The sequence below is a fragment of the Macrotis lagotis genome, chromosome 1 (assembly GCF_037893015.1).
Source record: "Macrotis lagotis isolate mMagLag1 chromosome 1, bilby.v1.9.chrom.fasta, whole genome shotgun sequence".
Classification (NCBI taxonomy): Eukaryota; Metazoa; Chordata; class Mammalia; order Peramelemorphia; family Peramelidae; genus Macrotis; species Macrotis lagotis.
Genome location: NC_133658.1, coordinates 40825685 through 40839079, shown reverse-complemented (window position 1 = coordinate 40839079; position 13395 = coordinate 40825685). Strand labels below are relative to the sequence as shown.

The following is a 13395-nucleotide window of genomic DNA, read 5'->3' as shown; positions in this document are numbered from 1 at the left end:
AGAGGGTCTAAATCACTATGACACCACTCTCAGGTTGAGTTGCATTTAAAGCTCCACCTCTCACTGTGGAATGAAAGTAACCTTCCCAAAAAGGGAATTGTAGGCATCCGCAAACAGTGGTAGTAGTGGTGGGTCATGGTGATCTTAGAGTCAAAAGTTTTATTGGTTTCTCAAGTCACTGAATAGGTGACTTATTCTGCCTGTGGGTAAAACTGGCTCTGAATGAGAATCAGGGATGTTATAAGGAAAAGGCTATAGAAATGTAAATTATTGCTCTTATGATTTATTCAGTTTTAGTCCCCTGTTTCCTCTTGTTCTCTTTCCTTGACCCATTTATATGAATTGCTTTTCCCTTGCAGGAATGGAAAGGCAGGATAGCTCCCCATTTGGAGTACCTGGAATAGGGCCGGGCTGCTAAAATCCACAAGAAGTAGTTTTTTGTCAGCTTCTCCTTTCCTGCCTTTGGCCTTTTCAAAGAGGGCACTGGGCAGCTTCACAGAGTATTCTTGCAGTGTGCTCTGGTCCATCTGCAAAATCCAAGGGATGCTCATCAGAGGAATTAACTGAAGCAGTTGAGCTACAACGAACTCCAATGAGTATGATGAGGGATGGGGCTGAGAAACAAAATATCTCTGTCTCTCAGACTCAACCTTGAGACCATAGCTCTAGAAATAGGAATGATGAGTAACCCCACCCTGCCATGGCCCAAATGACACTGTGGTTGGTCCCTCTATATAGTCCCTTCTGAGATCATGAGAGGTGATTTTTAGTAACTCCTGGTTCCTTCCCTGATCTCTCTTGGGACTAATACCTGATCAGTTTTCCCCTTCTCCTCCCTTCCCCCTTTCTCTCTTTTCCTCCACTGCCCAGATACTGACCTTCACTTTGGAATGGATGTGCAGATCCTTAACTCCTGGCTTCAGTTTCCACACAGTAGCATTGATATTCTCCTCCTCAAAGGAAGCCTTTTCCCCTTTGAAGTGTACACCCACCAACTTTAATTCTAAGCTCTGGAGATACCTAGAGAGTAAGAAGAGAGAATAGAGGCCCCCCTAATCACTGAAGTCTTGACATAGTGGAAAGAGCAAGGAATTTTATGATCAGAAGACCTGCATCCAACACTAAGTAGCTGTGGAACCCTGGGAAAATCACCTAGCATTTCTTAGGCTCATATTTCCGTATTTATCTAAGAGGTGAGTAAAGAGTTTCCAGCAGCTTAGAACTATGAACTGTAGTTATTTCTATTATAGAGGGAGAGGGGAAAAGGGCAGATCAGGGAGACACACACACACATATACAGAGAGAGAGAGAGAGAGAGAGAGAGAGAGAGAGAGAGAGAAGAAGAAGAAGAAGAAGAAGAAGAAGAAGAAGAAGAAGAAGAAGAAGAAGAAGAAGAAGAAGAAAAAGAAGTAACTGGAGGAACAGATAAGAAAGGAAGGCAAAATCTAGAGGAAGACAAGATAGAGAAAAAAATGACAGATCAGAGGTGGGAAAGAGAGGGAGGGAGCAATCAATAAACATTTATTAGGTGCCTACTATGAGCTAAGGCTGGGGAAACAAAAAGGACAAAAGACAGTCCCTGTCCTTAAGGAACTCACAATCTAATGAGGGAGACAGTAAGCAAAAAAAAATACTTGCAAACAAGTCACTCACAAGATAAGAAATAATTAATCTAGGGAAGGCAATGGAGTTAAGAGAAGGTTTCCTATAGGAGGAAGGATTTTAGTTGGGACTTAAAGGAAGTCAGAAAGAGCAGGAGGCTGAGTTGAGGAGAAGTAAAAGTATCTTAGGAGAGAAAGAGAAAATTGAGATTCAAATCCTCTGTCCCTAAACCCAGCATGACCTTGGGCAAATCACTCTTGGGACTCTTTTTCTTCCTTTAAAAAAAGTTAACATGTATTTTTGTAAATTGATAATTACATTTCAATGTAATTGCCTTTCTTTTTAATATTGTATGTTTTGTTTTGTGCATTTATGCATGAGTCTGCCCTAAAAGTCCAGGACACACAGGAATGGGGGGAAAGAGCCAGTGTTCTGAAAGAAGAGATGAGATTTTCTTTAGATGCTGTTCTTTGACCTGACCCTAAAGGAGGAAGCTTAATTTCACAAAACTTTAGAAGCCACCTTAGTGGTGATCTGATATAACCTCTCTTTAAAAAATGAGACTAAGATCTGCAGTAGACAATGGACTTGCCAAGAGTTTCAGTCAACAAGGGTCAGCCTGGATCCTGCTTCCAGGTTCATAGGTCTTTTCACATGACCAAAGAACTCTCTGACAAAGAAGAAAGAGAGTTGGGAGACTTCAGGAAGTGAAGAGTTCCCTGACTTAGTGGTATTTAACAGAGGCCACATGGTCACTTACCACCTGGAGTTGTCTTTTCATGTATGGGTTAGACTAAGTTTTTTCCAAATCTAAAATTTTGTGATTCTAGGAACTATGACTCAAAGGTTCCTCCCTTTTCCCTTTTATCCCTTCCTAGTTTGTGGTTGGACAGCTTCCCAAGGTCAGCCTAAGCATCCCATCCCTTCTGGCTCAGTACCCCATATCCTGACACTGTTGGATAAGCAGCAGGAAGGTTTTGTTGTACTCACTGGTTGATGGAGGTAGGTGATAGCTTCCTACCGGTCTTTTCAGGACTCAACAGCTTATTAAGTAGCTGTAGTTCTCGTTTCAGGTCACACATGTCAACCAAACCATTGTGGGAAGAGATGGCATCAGGGGGATCTGGGGAAGGAAAGAGAGTTGTAGTCAAGATGGTTCCATCACCCTCACTCTACCTAATTTCCTCCTACCTAAGCAGGGCAGGGCTTCTTCCACCAAAGGGAGCATGAGGACCAGTTCTCTTGGTTGTTGAGGACTCTAAATTGAACTCCTTTACCTCCACCTTCAACCAATAGACTCATACATCAATCAATCAATATTTATTAAGCACCTTCTAGGTGTCAGATACTGTGCACAAAGATACAAAAAAAGGCAAAAGACAGTCTCTACCCTCAAGGAGTTTATAATCTAATGAATTAGATTGCATTCCAGTTACCCTTTGGGCACAAACAGGCACAACTCAGGGGTCACCTCCTCCAAAAACCTCTGATAACTTGGTTTTTAGTGACTGCTACCTTCTCAAATTTCTTATATCACTTGATCAGGATTTCTCCTTTGCCCTTGCCTTCCTCTCCCCTGTAAGGAAATTATTTGGGTAAATGCCTTTCTCGTTGTGTACATGCCCTCCCCCTTCTCTATCAGTTTATAAATTCATTTGCACTCTCTACATACTCACTTTGAAATAGGTTAGACCCTAGAGGAGAGCCCTGAAAGAACCTACCTTGTCTTGTCTCTACTTAGATAATTCTATTCATCTCAGCAGATTGGGAGAAGGAAGAAGAGAAACTCAAAGAATGGATGGAAAACCTCCCCTGCCCCAACCTCCTCCAGACCCTGTGCCCACCTCCCATCATTACCGTGGAAGTAGAAGGTATATTGATGGCTACTGAGAAGACTGGTGTTCTGTGGTTTTCTCCAGGAGCTAAAGGAAGGGTTGAATAGTGAGGGTTCCTGGTTTGAACTTGCTGACTCAAAATGACTGAAGCACAAGAATTCATGGGCCCGGTTACTCATTTCATAAGTAGTCTTGCCATAAGTGAGTTGGAGCTTCCCAGAATTTGGAAGCCAGTAGAGGCAAAAATGATATGGGCCTAGGGGATTAGGGAAAGACCAGGACAGCTGGGATGCTGGAAATGGGGCCTTAATTGTGAGGTTCTTTTCTGTGTTCTCAATGATAATATGGTGGGAATGAACTTGAAAGTAGTTCAGGCTGCTCAGATGGGTCTGATTCCTTTCCCCACAGAACCTGAACTCGTCTTTGTGGTTACTGCCTTGTGTCCCTGTGGCAAAAAGAAGAAAAAGATACAACATGAAACAGCATGATTGTGATGGGAGCAAAAATTCAGCATCCTTGGGACTTCCCTCTTTCCATCAAGGAGGGTAATGAGAGCCAGGTCCTGTATCTTAAATGAATGAATGAACAAATTACAAAAATGAAATGAGAGGATTTAGCATGATGGTCTCTGAATTTTCTTCCAGCTTCAGATCCTATGGATTTCCCTTTCCCTTGGGCCCCGCCATCCTGAATTTCTGAGCCTCCACCTCACAACCTCTATTATTCCATGATCTCTGTTGAGTGCTTATGATAGTCAGTCTCTTTAGACTTTTGAGTGCCCTACAGGCTTGGTATCTTCCCATAATACTTTTACTTAAAGATTATTTTTCCGGGTGTGGCTAGGTGGCACAGTGGATAAAGCACGGGCCCTGGAGTCAGGAGTACCTGGGTTCAAATCTGGTCTCAGACACTTAATAATTACCTAGCTGTGTGGCCTTGGGCAAGCCACTTAACCCCATTTGTCTTGCAAAAAAAGATTATTTTTCCAACTGTATAAGATTCTATATAAAATACCTTTTCTGCCTTGATTTCCTAATCTATAAAATGGAGAAGGGGGAGAAAGATGAGAGCATTGGTGAATCTAGTAAATTTTTATTAAGCATTTCTATGGAGGGAGCATGATACTGTGACAAGTTCAAATTCCATCTCTGACACTTGCTACCTATATGACTTAAAGTAAATCATTACCTCCCTAGACCTCAGTTTCCTTCTTTGTAAAATGAGGGATTGTGTTGGATGACCCCTGAAGTCCTTTCTAGCTTTAGGATCTTTTTGCCAAGTACATATCTACTCAACAGAAGTCATAGAATAGTAGGGATTTGGAGGGGGAGACTTAGAAAGTGAGAGTGATGAGATCTAAGGGAAAGGGAGGTCCTTAGGATCTGGAGCTGATAGAAAAGGTCATCAAGTTAAATCCTCTGATTTTCTTTTATTCATCCATTTATTTATTACTAAAACATTTATTTTAAATAGTCATTAAAATTTCTTTAAGTTCTAAATTCTCTCCCTCCCTCTCATCTCTCCACTACCTGTTGAGAAGATTAAAAAAGGCAAAAGGGCTATGGAGCCTCTCTTTTCCAACATCTTCAATATAAAGATGAGGAAACTGAGGTCCAATAAAGGGGAGATAATTCTACAAAGGTCACACTGGGAATCAGTGGTAGAGTCAGCATTCCTGACTAACTTTAGTCTGGGATGCTTCCCCTGGAACATATTTTACATGCTTGGTAGAGTTGCCAATACAAATGGAAAGAAGTTGATTCTTGAAAATAAAGCACTGAGAGACGGTTCATCTGGGAAAAGGATATACAGGGAAGAAGGAATATACAATACCTTGGAGGAGGAAGAGCAGACTCATATGGAAAGCCACCATCTTAGGAAATGCCTGGCTTGCCATTTTCCTCATCAGCTTCATAGGGAGTTCACCACCTGAAAAAAAAGACAGGATCAACATCAAACTTCATCTTGGTATTTTTTTTTCCTTTTCTGGATCATAGAATCAGGAAACCCTTTAGTCTAATACTATCTTATAAACTTCTTAGTGGGTGATCCTGGGCAAATCACTTAACCTCTGGTGGTCTCAGTTCCCTCATCTGTAAAATGGGCATTAACATACCAGCTCCCTCACAGGATTATTGAGAGAAACAGAAGAGAGATGATAAATGTAAACCAGTGGATGGTCAGTGTATCATGGCTATGCACTGGGTTGCAAAGCTATACAGGTTTTTTTTTCAAACATCAAATCTGAGGATCTTCTCAGAGCTGTCAAAAGATTCAATCTTGGAGCAGGAGAAGACCTTCAAGATCATCAAGTCCAATCCCCTATTTCATAGATGAGGCAACTGAAGCACAGAGAGGGAAATGTGACTTGTTCAGAAAGTTAGTGACAGAACCAAGACTACCACCCAGAATGGAACATCTAGTGTCAGAGTGTTTCTGACACTTACTGAACTTGAGTGAGTTGTTTCCTCAAGTGGACCCATGCCCTCATCTGTAAAATGAGAGGGATGCATTTATCAGCATCCTTGGCAACCTCTGGATTAGATGATATCTGTAGTCCCCTCTGATCCTAAGATTGGGGGTCTCCTGAATTCCTTTCCAATCCCCCTAATCCACTGTAGCTTCATATGTTCCCGGCTACAGAGGAGGCTTAGGGTTGCAGACAACTGCAAAACTTAGAAACCCCCAGAGCAAGAGAAAAATAAAGGACAACACACAGTGAGGCTCCAAGATCGACCCAAAGGAGAGGTCATTACCTGCACAGCTATTCTACCTTCTGCCACAAGGAAGAGCAATAGTTCATTCATTTCCCTCTCCAGGTAGAAATGTCACAAAACTTGTTTCACGATTGTTACCTGGTCTGTGGTTTAGGGTGCAACCCTCTATTAATTGGTCAGACTGTATGAGGCAATTGTTTATATTGGCCCTTGATAGGGATCTGTGACTCTGGAGATGGGAGAAACCTTAGGATTATTCTGCCCCATCCTTTAGATTTACAAAGGTGGAAACCAAGACTCAAAGAGATTAGTGGACTTCACTCAACTATGAAATATCACAGCTGGAATTTGAACCCATATCTGCTGATTCGAATGCTAATGTTCTTTCCATTATACTACAAAGGAGTTTGAAATAATAATGATGCTGATGACAATAATAATGTTTGCCAAGTGCTTTCTCATTTGATATTTCCAATAACACAATTCCATCCCCTGCACCACCCAGTGATTTCAAGAAAACCTCAAATGAAATCAGGAGGACTTATCTTCCTGAGTTCAAATCTGACCTCAGACACTTACTGGATTATGATCCTGAGAAAGTCTCTAAACCCTGTTTGCCTCAGTTTCTTCACTTATACACTGAGAAGGAAATGGCAAACCACTCCAATATCTTTGCCAAGAAAACCCCAAATGGGGTCAAAAATAATTCAATAACAAAAATCCCACTGCCACTATCAGAAAGGCCTAAGGGTTTTAGAGACCTGTGAGTGCAATATGAGTCAGTTGAGTTATACTTTCCTGGGTTGCATTCATCAAGGTGTGGCCTCCAAGCATAGGAAGATGACTTCCACTCTACTCTGCTGCTATCAGACCTTGTGTGGGAAGTGCTGCACCTCACATGGAAGTTTAAGAAGAACATGGATAAACTAGAGAGAATTCAGGGAGACTTAACTAGTCCCACTTAGTTGCAGAACTAGGAGAAATGGATAGAAATGGAAAATTGGAAAATTTGAATTAGATGTTAGGAAAAATGTTCTAACAGATTTTGGTGAGTCATTTTTCAGTTGTGTTCAACTCTTCATGAGCCACATTTAGGGTTTTCTGGAAAGAGATGCTATAGTGATTTGCTATCTTCTTCTCTAGCACATTTTACAGATAAGGAAACTGTGGGAAAAAGAGTTGAGTGACTTGCCTGTGGTCACTCAATCAGTAAGTATCTGAGGCTAGTTTTGAACTCAGGGAGATTTGTCTTTTTATTTCAGGCTGTCATTCTATTTACCTAGCTACCCAAAGTGAAATAGATTGCTTTGAAGGATGATGAGTTCCCCCTCTTTGGAGAGTTTAAGCAGAATTTAAGCAGATAGTCACTTGTTAGATATGTCAAGGTCAGAAAACAATTGGCCTAGTGATAGCTGAGCTCCCATCCAACTCTCAGATTCTGTGATTCAACGATTCCTACTTTTCATCCTTCTTTGGGATGACTCCTTATTCTACAATGTTCCAGAAACCTCTTTAGACTAGGCTCACTGCACCCCTAGACTTCACATACTCCAAGTACCCTCCAACTCTATGACCTCATTTTCTCATTGACTGGTTCCATCTTCTCCCCCTTCCCCCTTCACACCCCCATTTCCAGCTCTCTATTTTGAGGAGACTCAGACTAGCTATGACTTCATTTTTCTCTAGGCTATACTCCCACCTTCAGGACTTTCTCTACAATGTCCCTTTCCCACTTTCATCTCTTCTTCCTCCCACTTTTTAGTTTGTTTTTTTTCTTTTTTGGCAGGGAGAGAGAATACAAGATTCCCTTTTATTTCCCTTTTATGCATTGTCTTCTTTTTTAAGACTATAAGCTCTTTGAGGTCAGAAGATCTATCTCATTGAATTTCCAGCATTTAGAATAGTGCTTGATACATTTAATAAATGTTTGTTGACTTGCTTAATTCTATGGAGAAAAGGATTTTTCTAGCAATAAGCAATAGACATTTATAAAAGTCATGTTGTCTTCCTTCTTGTATTCTCTTTGAACTTGTATTTTCAATGGCAGCCTACCTTATCTGTCTCTGGTGCTGACTGTGGAAAGAAGAATTTAAAAATTTCCAATGGCAGAGCTGAAGAGGGTTTTAAAACATGGAATGGCAGAGGGAGAAGAGCTTTGAATAGATGAGGAAAGAGTCTCTGTTCTGACTCCATGATAAAACAATGATGAAAAGTCAAATGAGATAAAGGAAGGGAAGTCATTCTGGGAAAGTTTCAAGGTGTTGAATGGAAGTAGTGGGGGACTGTTAAAGGTGCCCTCACTCTGATCTATTCTCTACACCAGTGTCAAAATCTTTTTTCTCTAGACATATGTCTGACTCTTGCTCAAAATCCTCTCATTTGCCTCTAAGAGTTCCTATAAACTCTGGTTTCTAAGATCTCCACCAGATGGCTCCAATCTATCTATCTAGTGTCATTTCACATCCCTACCTTTAGTCATGCTCGGCTTCAGTGAAAATGAAGACTAGCTGTTTCCTGAATGGATGATAAATGCATCTTGGACATCCAGAATTTGTGAAAGTCAAAGCCCACATGTGGGAGGTACTGCCAGTTAAACTTCAGTGAAATTTGTCTATTCTCTATATCCCACACACCATAACCCCGCTTGGAATGCACCAGGAAATGGGAAAACAGCCACCTCACTATTCAAGAGGTGACTTCTTTCCATTTAGACTTAGACTCCCAAAGTGACAGAAGGGACATCATTATATACAAGATCAAGGCTGGAAAAGACCTTAGAACACCATATCACAGCTGGGTGGGGACAAAGAATGTCAGAGTTTGAAGGGGTCTTAGATCGGAGAATGTTAGAACTGGGAAGTGTCAGAGATGGAAGGACCTTAGAATCCAGAATTTCAGAGCTGAGAAGGACCTCAGAACACAGAATATCTGAGATGAACTTTAGAACAGAGGATGTCAGGACTGAGAGGAACTTATAAATAACCACAGAAGCAGCTTGGTCCAGTAGAAATAGTGCAGAATTTGAAGAAAGGTGATCCTGGGTTCAAATTCAATCCCAGATAATTGTTAGCTTTTTGAGCCTGTTCACATAACCTCCCTTTTTGATCTGTAAAATAATAGTAACATATATTACCTCCATCCAGGGGTGTTTGTGAACTTTATCGCTTTTAAATTAAACTATCATCATCTGGTTCAACCTTCCTGTCCTACATTTAACAAAACTAAGGATTAATACCTAGGGTTCAATCAATTTGAGTTCAGTCTACTGCTCTTTCTACTTCCTAAAGGGCACTGGAGAATGTAGCCGGTAGAATCCAAACTCCAAAATAGTATAAAATCGGGCACTATCTCTTGCAAAGAAAGCATGTAAGCTGGGATGATCAAATGAATAGGAATTATATTTCTTTCCTCTTTTATATCCCTCAACTCTTTAACTGACTATCCTTGTGCTGGTTCCCCTTCTTAGATGGAGTGGGGATTGGGAGGAATAAAGCAGTTTTCAAAATGATTTTCCTCAATTCAAAAATAGTAAATGAAAGTAGAGCTGAGCCCGAAGTCCTCTGTACATTCACGGTTCACTGGATCACGGAGTGGGCCTCTGAGCAATGCTATTGACTGGCTGGGTATGTAACTCGGCTCATTAAATATTTACTAAGCTATCCCTATGTGCTAGACTGGACATGAGAGAAAGATAAGTTTCACACCCAAACAATAATCCAAGGACAGTGAGATAGCATACCATTAAGTATATTATGGAGCAACAGAATCTCAATAGGGATTTCAGAGTTTATGTCTAGTCCTATCTCACTCCCCAGAATTGTGCTTGGTTCTGAACTTAATGGATAAACTGGAGAATGTTCAGAGAGGAGTAATTTGAACAATGAACTACCCTGAGTCCATGACAAAAGACTAGGTTGAAAAAACTGGGGATGGTTAGCCTGAAGAGAAGATTCAGCTATGGATTAGCTATACAAAGAAAGGAAAAGAGGGCATCTAGGTGGCTCAGTGGATAGAACCTTGGCCCTGGAGTCAGGAGTACCTGAGTTCAAATCCAACCTCAGACACTTAAAAATTGCCTAGCTGTGTGACCCTGGGCAAGTCACTTAACTCCATTGCCTTGTGAAAACAAAAACAAAAACAGAAACGACCAAAGACAGACAAAAGACAGTTCCTGACCTCAAGGAGCTCAATCTAATGGGGAAAGAGAGCATGCAAACAATTGGAACAAATATAATATGTGAGATAAATAGGAAATAATCAACAGATAAAAGACACTGGAATAAAGAAAGATTAGGGAAAGCTTCCAACAGATGATGAGATATTTTCTGGGCCTTAAAGGAAGTTGGAGAAGTCAGGAGGAGATGAGATGGGAGAGTGTTTCAGGAATGAGGGAAAGACCTAGAAAATGCCCAGATTTGGGAGATGGTGTTTCTTGTGCAAGAAACTCCAAGGATGCCAGTGTGGGTGGATCTCAGGATGTGAGCTATGAGAAAATGGGAAAGGGGGGGCATGATAGGGGGCATCAAGAATTTGCAAGAAGCATTGGACTTAATCCATTTGGTGCCAAAGACAGAAGGAGTAGGGGGCAGGAGGGGGAGCTGCAAAATGATAAATTTGGATTTGACACCAAGAAAACCTTCCTAGCAATTTGAGCTGTCCAACGTTCTGATGGTTACTTTTGAGGGGGTGGTTGTTTCCCCTCTTTGGAGCTCTCTAAGCAAAACACTTATCAGATGTGATAATCAGGAAGGATTCCTCTAGAGATTGGCTCCTCCAGATGGCCACTCAAGTGAATGAATGAATGAATGAATAAAAAAAGAATTTTTTCAATTGTTTAGTATGTGCTAAGTATTGCACGAATGGGTCTCTTCCTGTTCTCCAATTCTGTCCTGGGAATTCCCTCTATAATGATCCTAACATATTCTCTAAGTGACAAAAGAGTACTTGGAGGTTGTGTGGGAGGGCAATAACCTCAGACCATTTTGACAGATGATAATAATTGAATGGGTGGAATTATGAGCTGATTATATATATGGATAAAATATCATTTATTAATATAAAATCGATTCATGTATTATTATTTATTAATTTAATATCAATCATTATATAATATACTAAAGCATGATAAAATGATATGACTAAATATATTGTGTAATTATATAATAATTTATTTATATATATATGCATATATATATATATATATATATACATATATATGAAGCCTTATTACTTCAAGACTATTTTAGTACCAGTTGCTTAAGGACCTTCTCCATCGGTTGCTTCCCTGGGTCAGAGTCCAGTTCAAAGCACAGAGCAATCACTATAATTGATCATACCCTAGATTCTAGGACAGCCAGGACAGCTGAACTGTGAGGACAGAAAGGCAGCTTCCATTGCTTAGAGCCTAGAGGACTCTGGTCCTCCTTCCATGGAGAGATGTCTGAAGCCAGCAAATAAGAACTGTGATACATTGGGTTTGGGGTTGACCTCCTACTCCTCTAGGGAGCCAATTCTCTTAAGAGGATGAAGTCACATCAGCCTTCTTTTTGGCAATCATTGAGTTAATAATAGTTCCAGGATGGTTTTCTTTGTATTTCTCTCTTCTCACCAGGTTGGATAGATTTGGAAATATGTAGCATTTATTTAAAATTTGCAAAATGCTTTCCATATATTATCTTTCATTCTCACAATGCTGCAAAGTCAGTGTTCCTTATTATTCCCATTTTAAAACAGATTGAGTGATTGACTGAGGACCACACAGCTATTAAGTTTGTGAGGCAAAATTCAAACTCAGGTCATTCCTAGCTTTAAACTAATCCCCTGGACCACATAACTGCCTTTTCCAAAAAAAAGGCAGCATGGGATTTCTTGGAAAAGACAAAGTACTGGAAATCTTTGTCTCATTTAATAACTGTAAAACTATTGACAAGTCATTTTCTCTCCTTTAGCCTCAGTTTCCTTGTCTATAAGATGAAAGAGGTGAATTGTTTTCTAGAACATCATGAAAGTTGTCTAAAGTCTTGAATTTGAAGAACATGGGAGGGTTTTTGGAGGTGATGGCTCTTGTGTCACAAGTGGTACCTGGACCTTGCTGGTCCAGCATGAAAACTTATCTGGGGATTTGACTGAGATCCTGACTCAATACTTAGCTATAGCCTGGAGAACAAATTGCTACCTTAGCTATATCTAAAACTGTATGTCTCTTTTTGCATCATAGGTTCATCACCTTTTTCTTTTTTAGGAAGTGAGTGGTTTGCTTCATTTTCATTCTTCGGAACTTGTGGTTAATCATTTCATTGCTGGGAGTCTTAAAGTCTTTCATGAATGTTTTTCTCTCTCAGGTTATCATTATTGTATAACTGATTCCCTTAGTTCTGTCCTTTTGCTCTGCCTTGGTCCAGAGAAGTTGTAGTTTTCTTTGAAACTGTCCATTTCATCATTTCTAATGGTATAATACCATTCCATTCCATTCATATATCATGATGGGTTTAACCATTTCCCAAAGGGAGACCCCTTAGTTTCTAATTTTGGATTACCAGGAAAAAGATCTGCTATAAATATTTTTGTACATATTGATCCTTGTCTTTTCATTGATTTCTTTTGGGTGTAGGCCTAGTAGTGGTATAGCTGAGTCAAAGGAAATTCAGCTTAGTAAATTTCTGGGCACAGTTACAAATTACTTTCCAGGATGACTGGAGTCCAAGGGTTCTTAGCCTTTTTGTGTCATGGATCCTTTGACATTCTGGGGAAAGTGGACACCCCTTCTTAGAACAAGGATTTTTAATGCCTAATGCAAAACATACAGGATTACAATAAAAACCAATTATACTGAAATGGTTATCAGGATGCTAAGAATTCTAGGTTTTTGGACTTCTTGAAATGTATCGACATTTTGGATTAGAAGATTCCCTGACCTAAACCATATCACTGATTTTGCAGATAAGAAAATGAGACTTGAATTGAAAAAAAGTGACTTGCTTAAGGTCTCTAAGTAATAAGGGTCCAAGTTAAGATTTATAAAAAAGGTAAAACCAAAAACTCAGGTCTTCAAACTCCTATACCACACTTCTGTCATTCTCTTAATCTCGATTCCTCCTTTCCTACTTCAGAGCACTTAGCAAACTGTCCTTCATTTAGGTGTGCTCAGAAAATAATGGAAAAGGGGTCCTAGAAGCATCTAAATTTCTTTTTTTTAGGTTTTTCCAAGGCAAATGGGGTTAAGTGGCTTGCCCAAGGCCACA

The 13395-nt window shown here is 40.1% G+C and overlaps 1 protein-coding gene across 8 annotated transcripts in view; it reads right to left on the bottom strand.

The window, feature by feature from the left end:
* ADGRG1 (adhesion G protein-coupled receptor G1) overlaps positions 1 to 13395 on the bottom strand; it is a 78093-nt gene that overhangs the window by 10341 nt on the left and 54357 nt on the right. For all 8 annotated transcript variants that reach the window (XM_074198625.1, XM_074198643.1, XM_074198671.1 and 5 more), the window contains 5 exons: positions 5271 to 5366; positions 3460 to 3882; positions 2593 to 2725; positions 879 to 1020; positions 396 to 527 (listed from right to left, as the gene is read on the bottom strand). In XM_074198625.1, coding sequence (XP_074054726.1) covers positions 396 to 527; positions 879 to 1020; positions 2593 to 2725; positions 3460 to 3882; positions 5271 to 5366 — 926 coding nt within the window. The remainder of the gene's footprint in view (positions 1 to 395; positions 528 to 878; positions 1021 to 2592; positions 2726 to 3459; positions 3883 to 5270; positions 5367 to 13395) is intronic.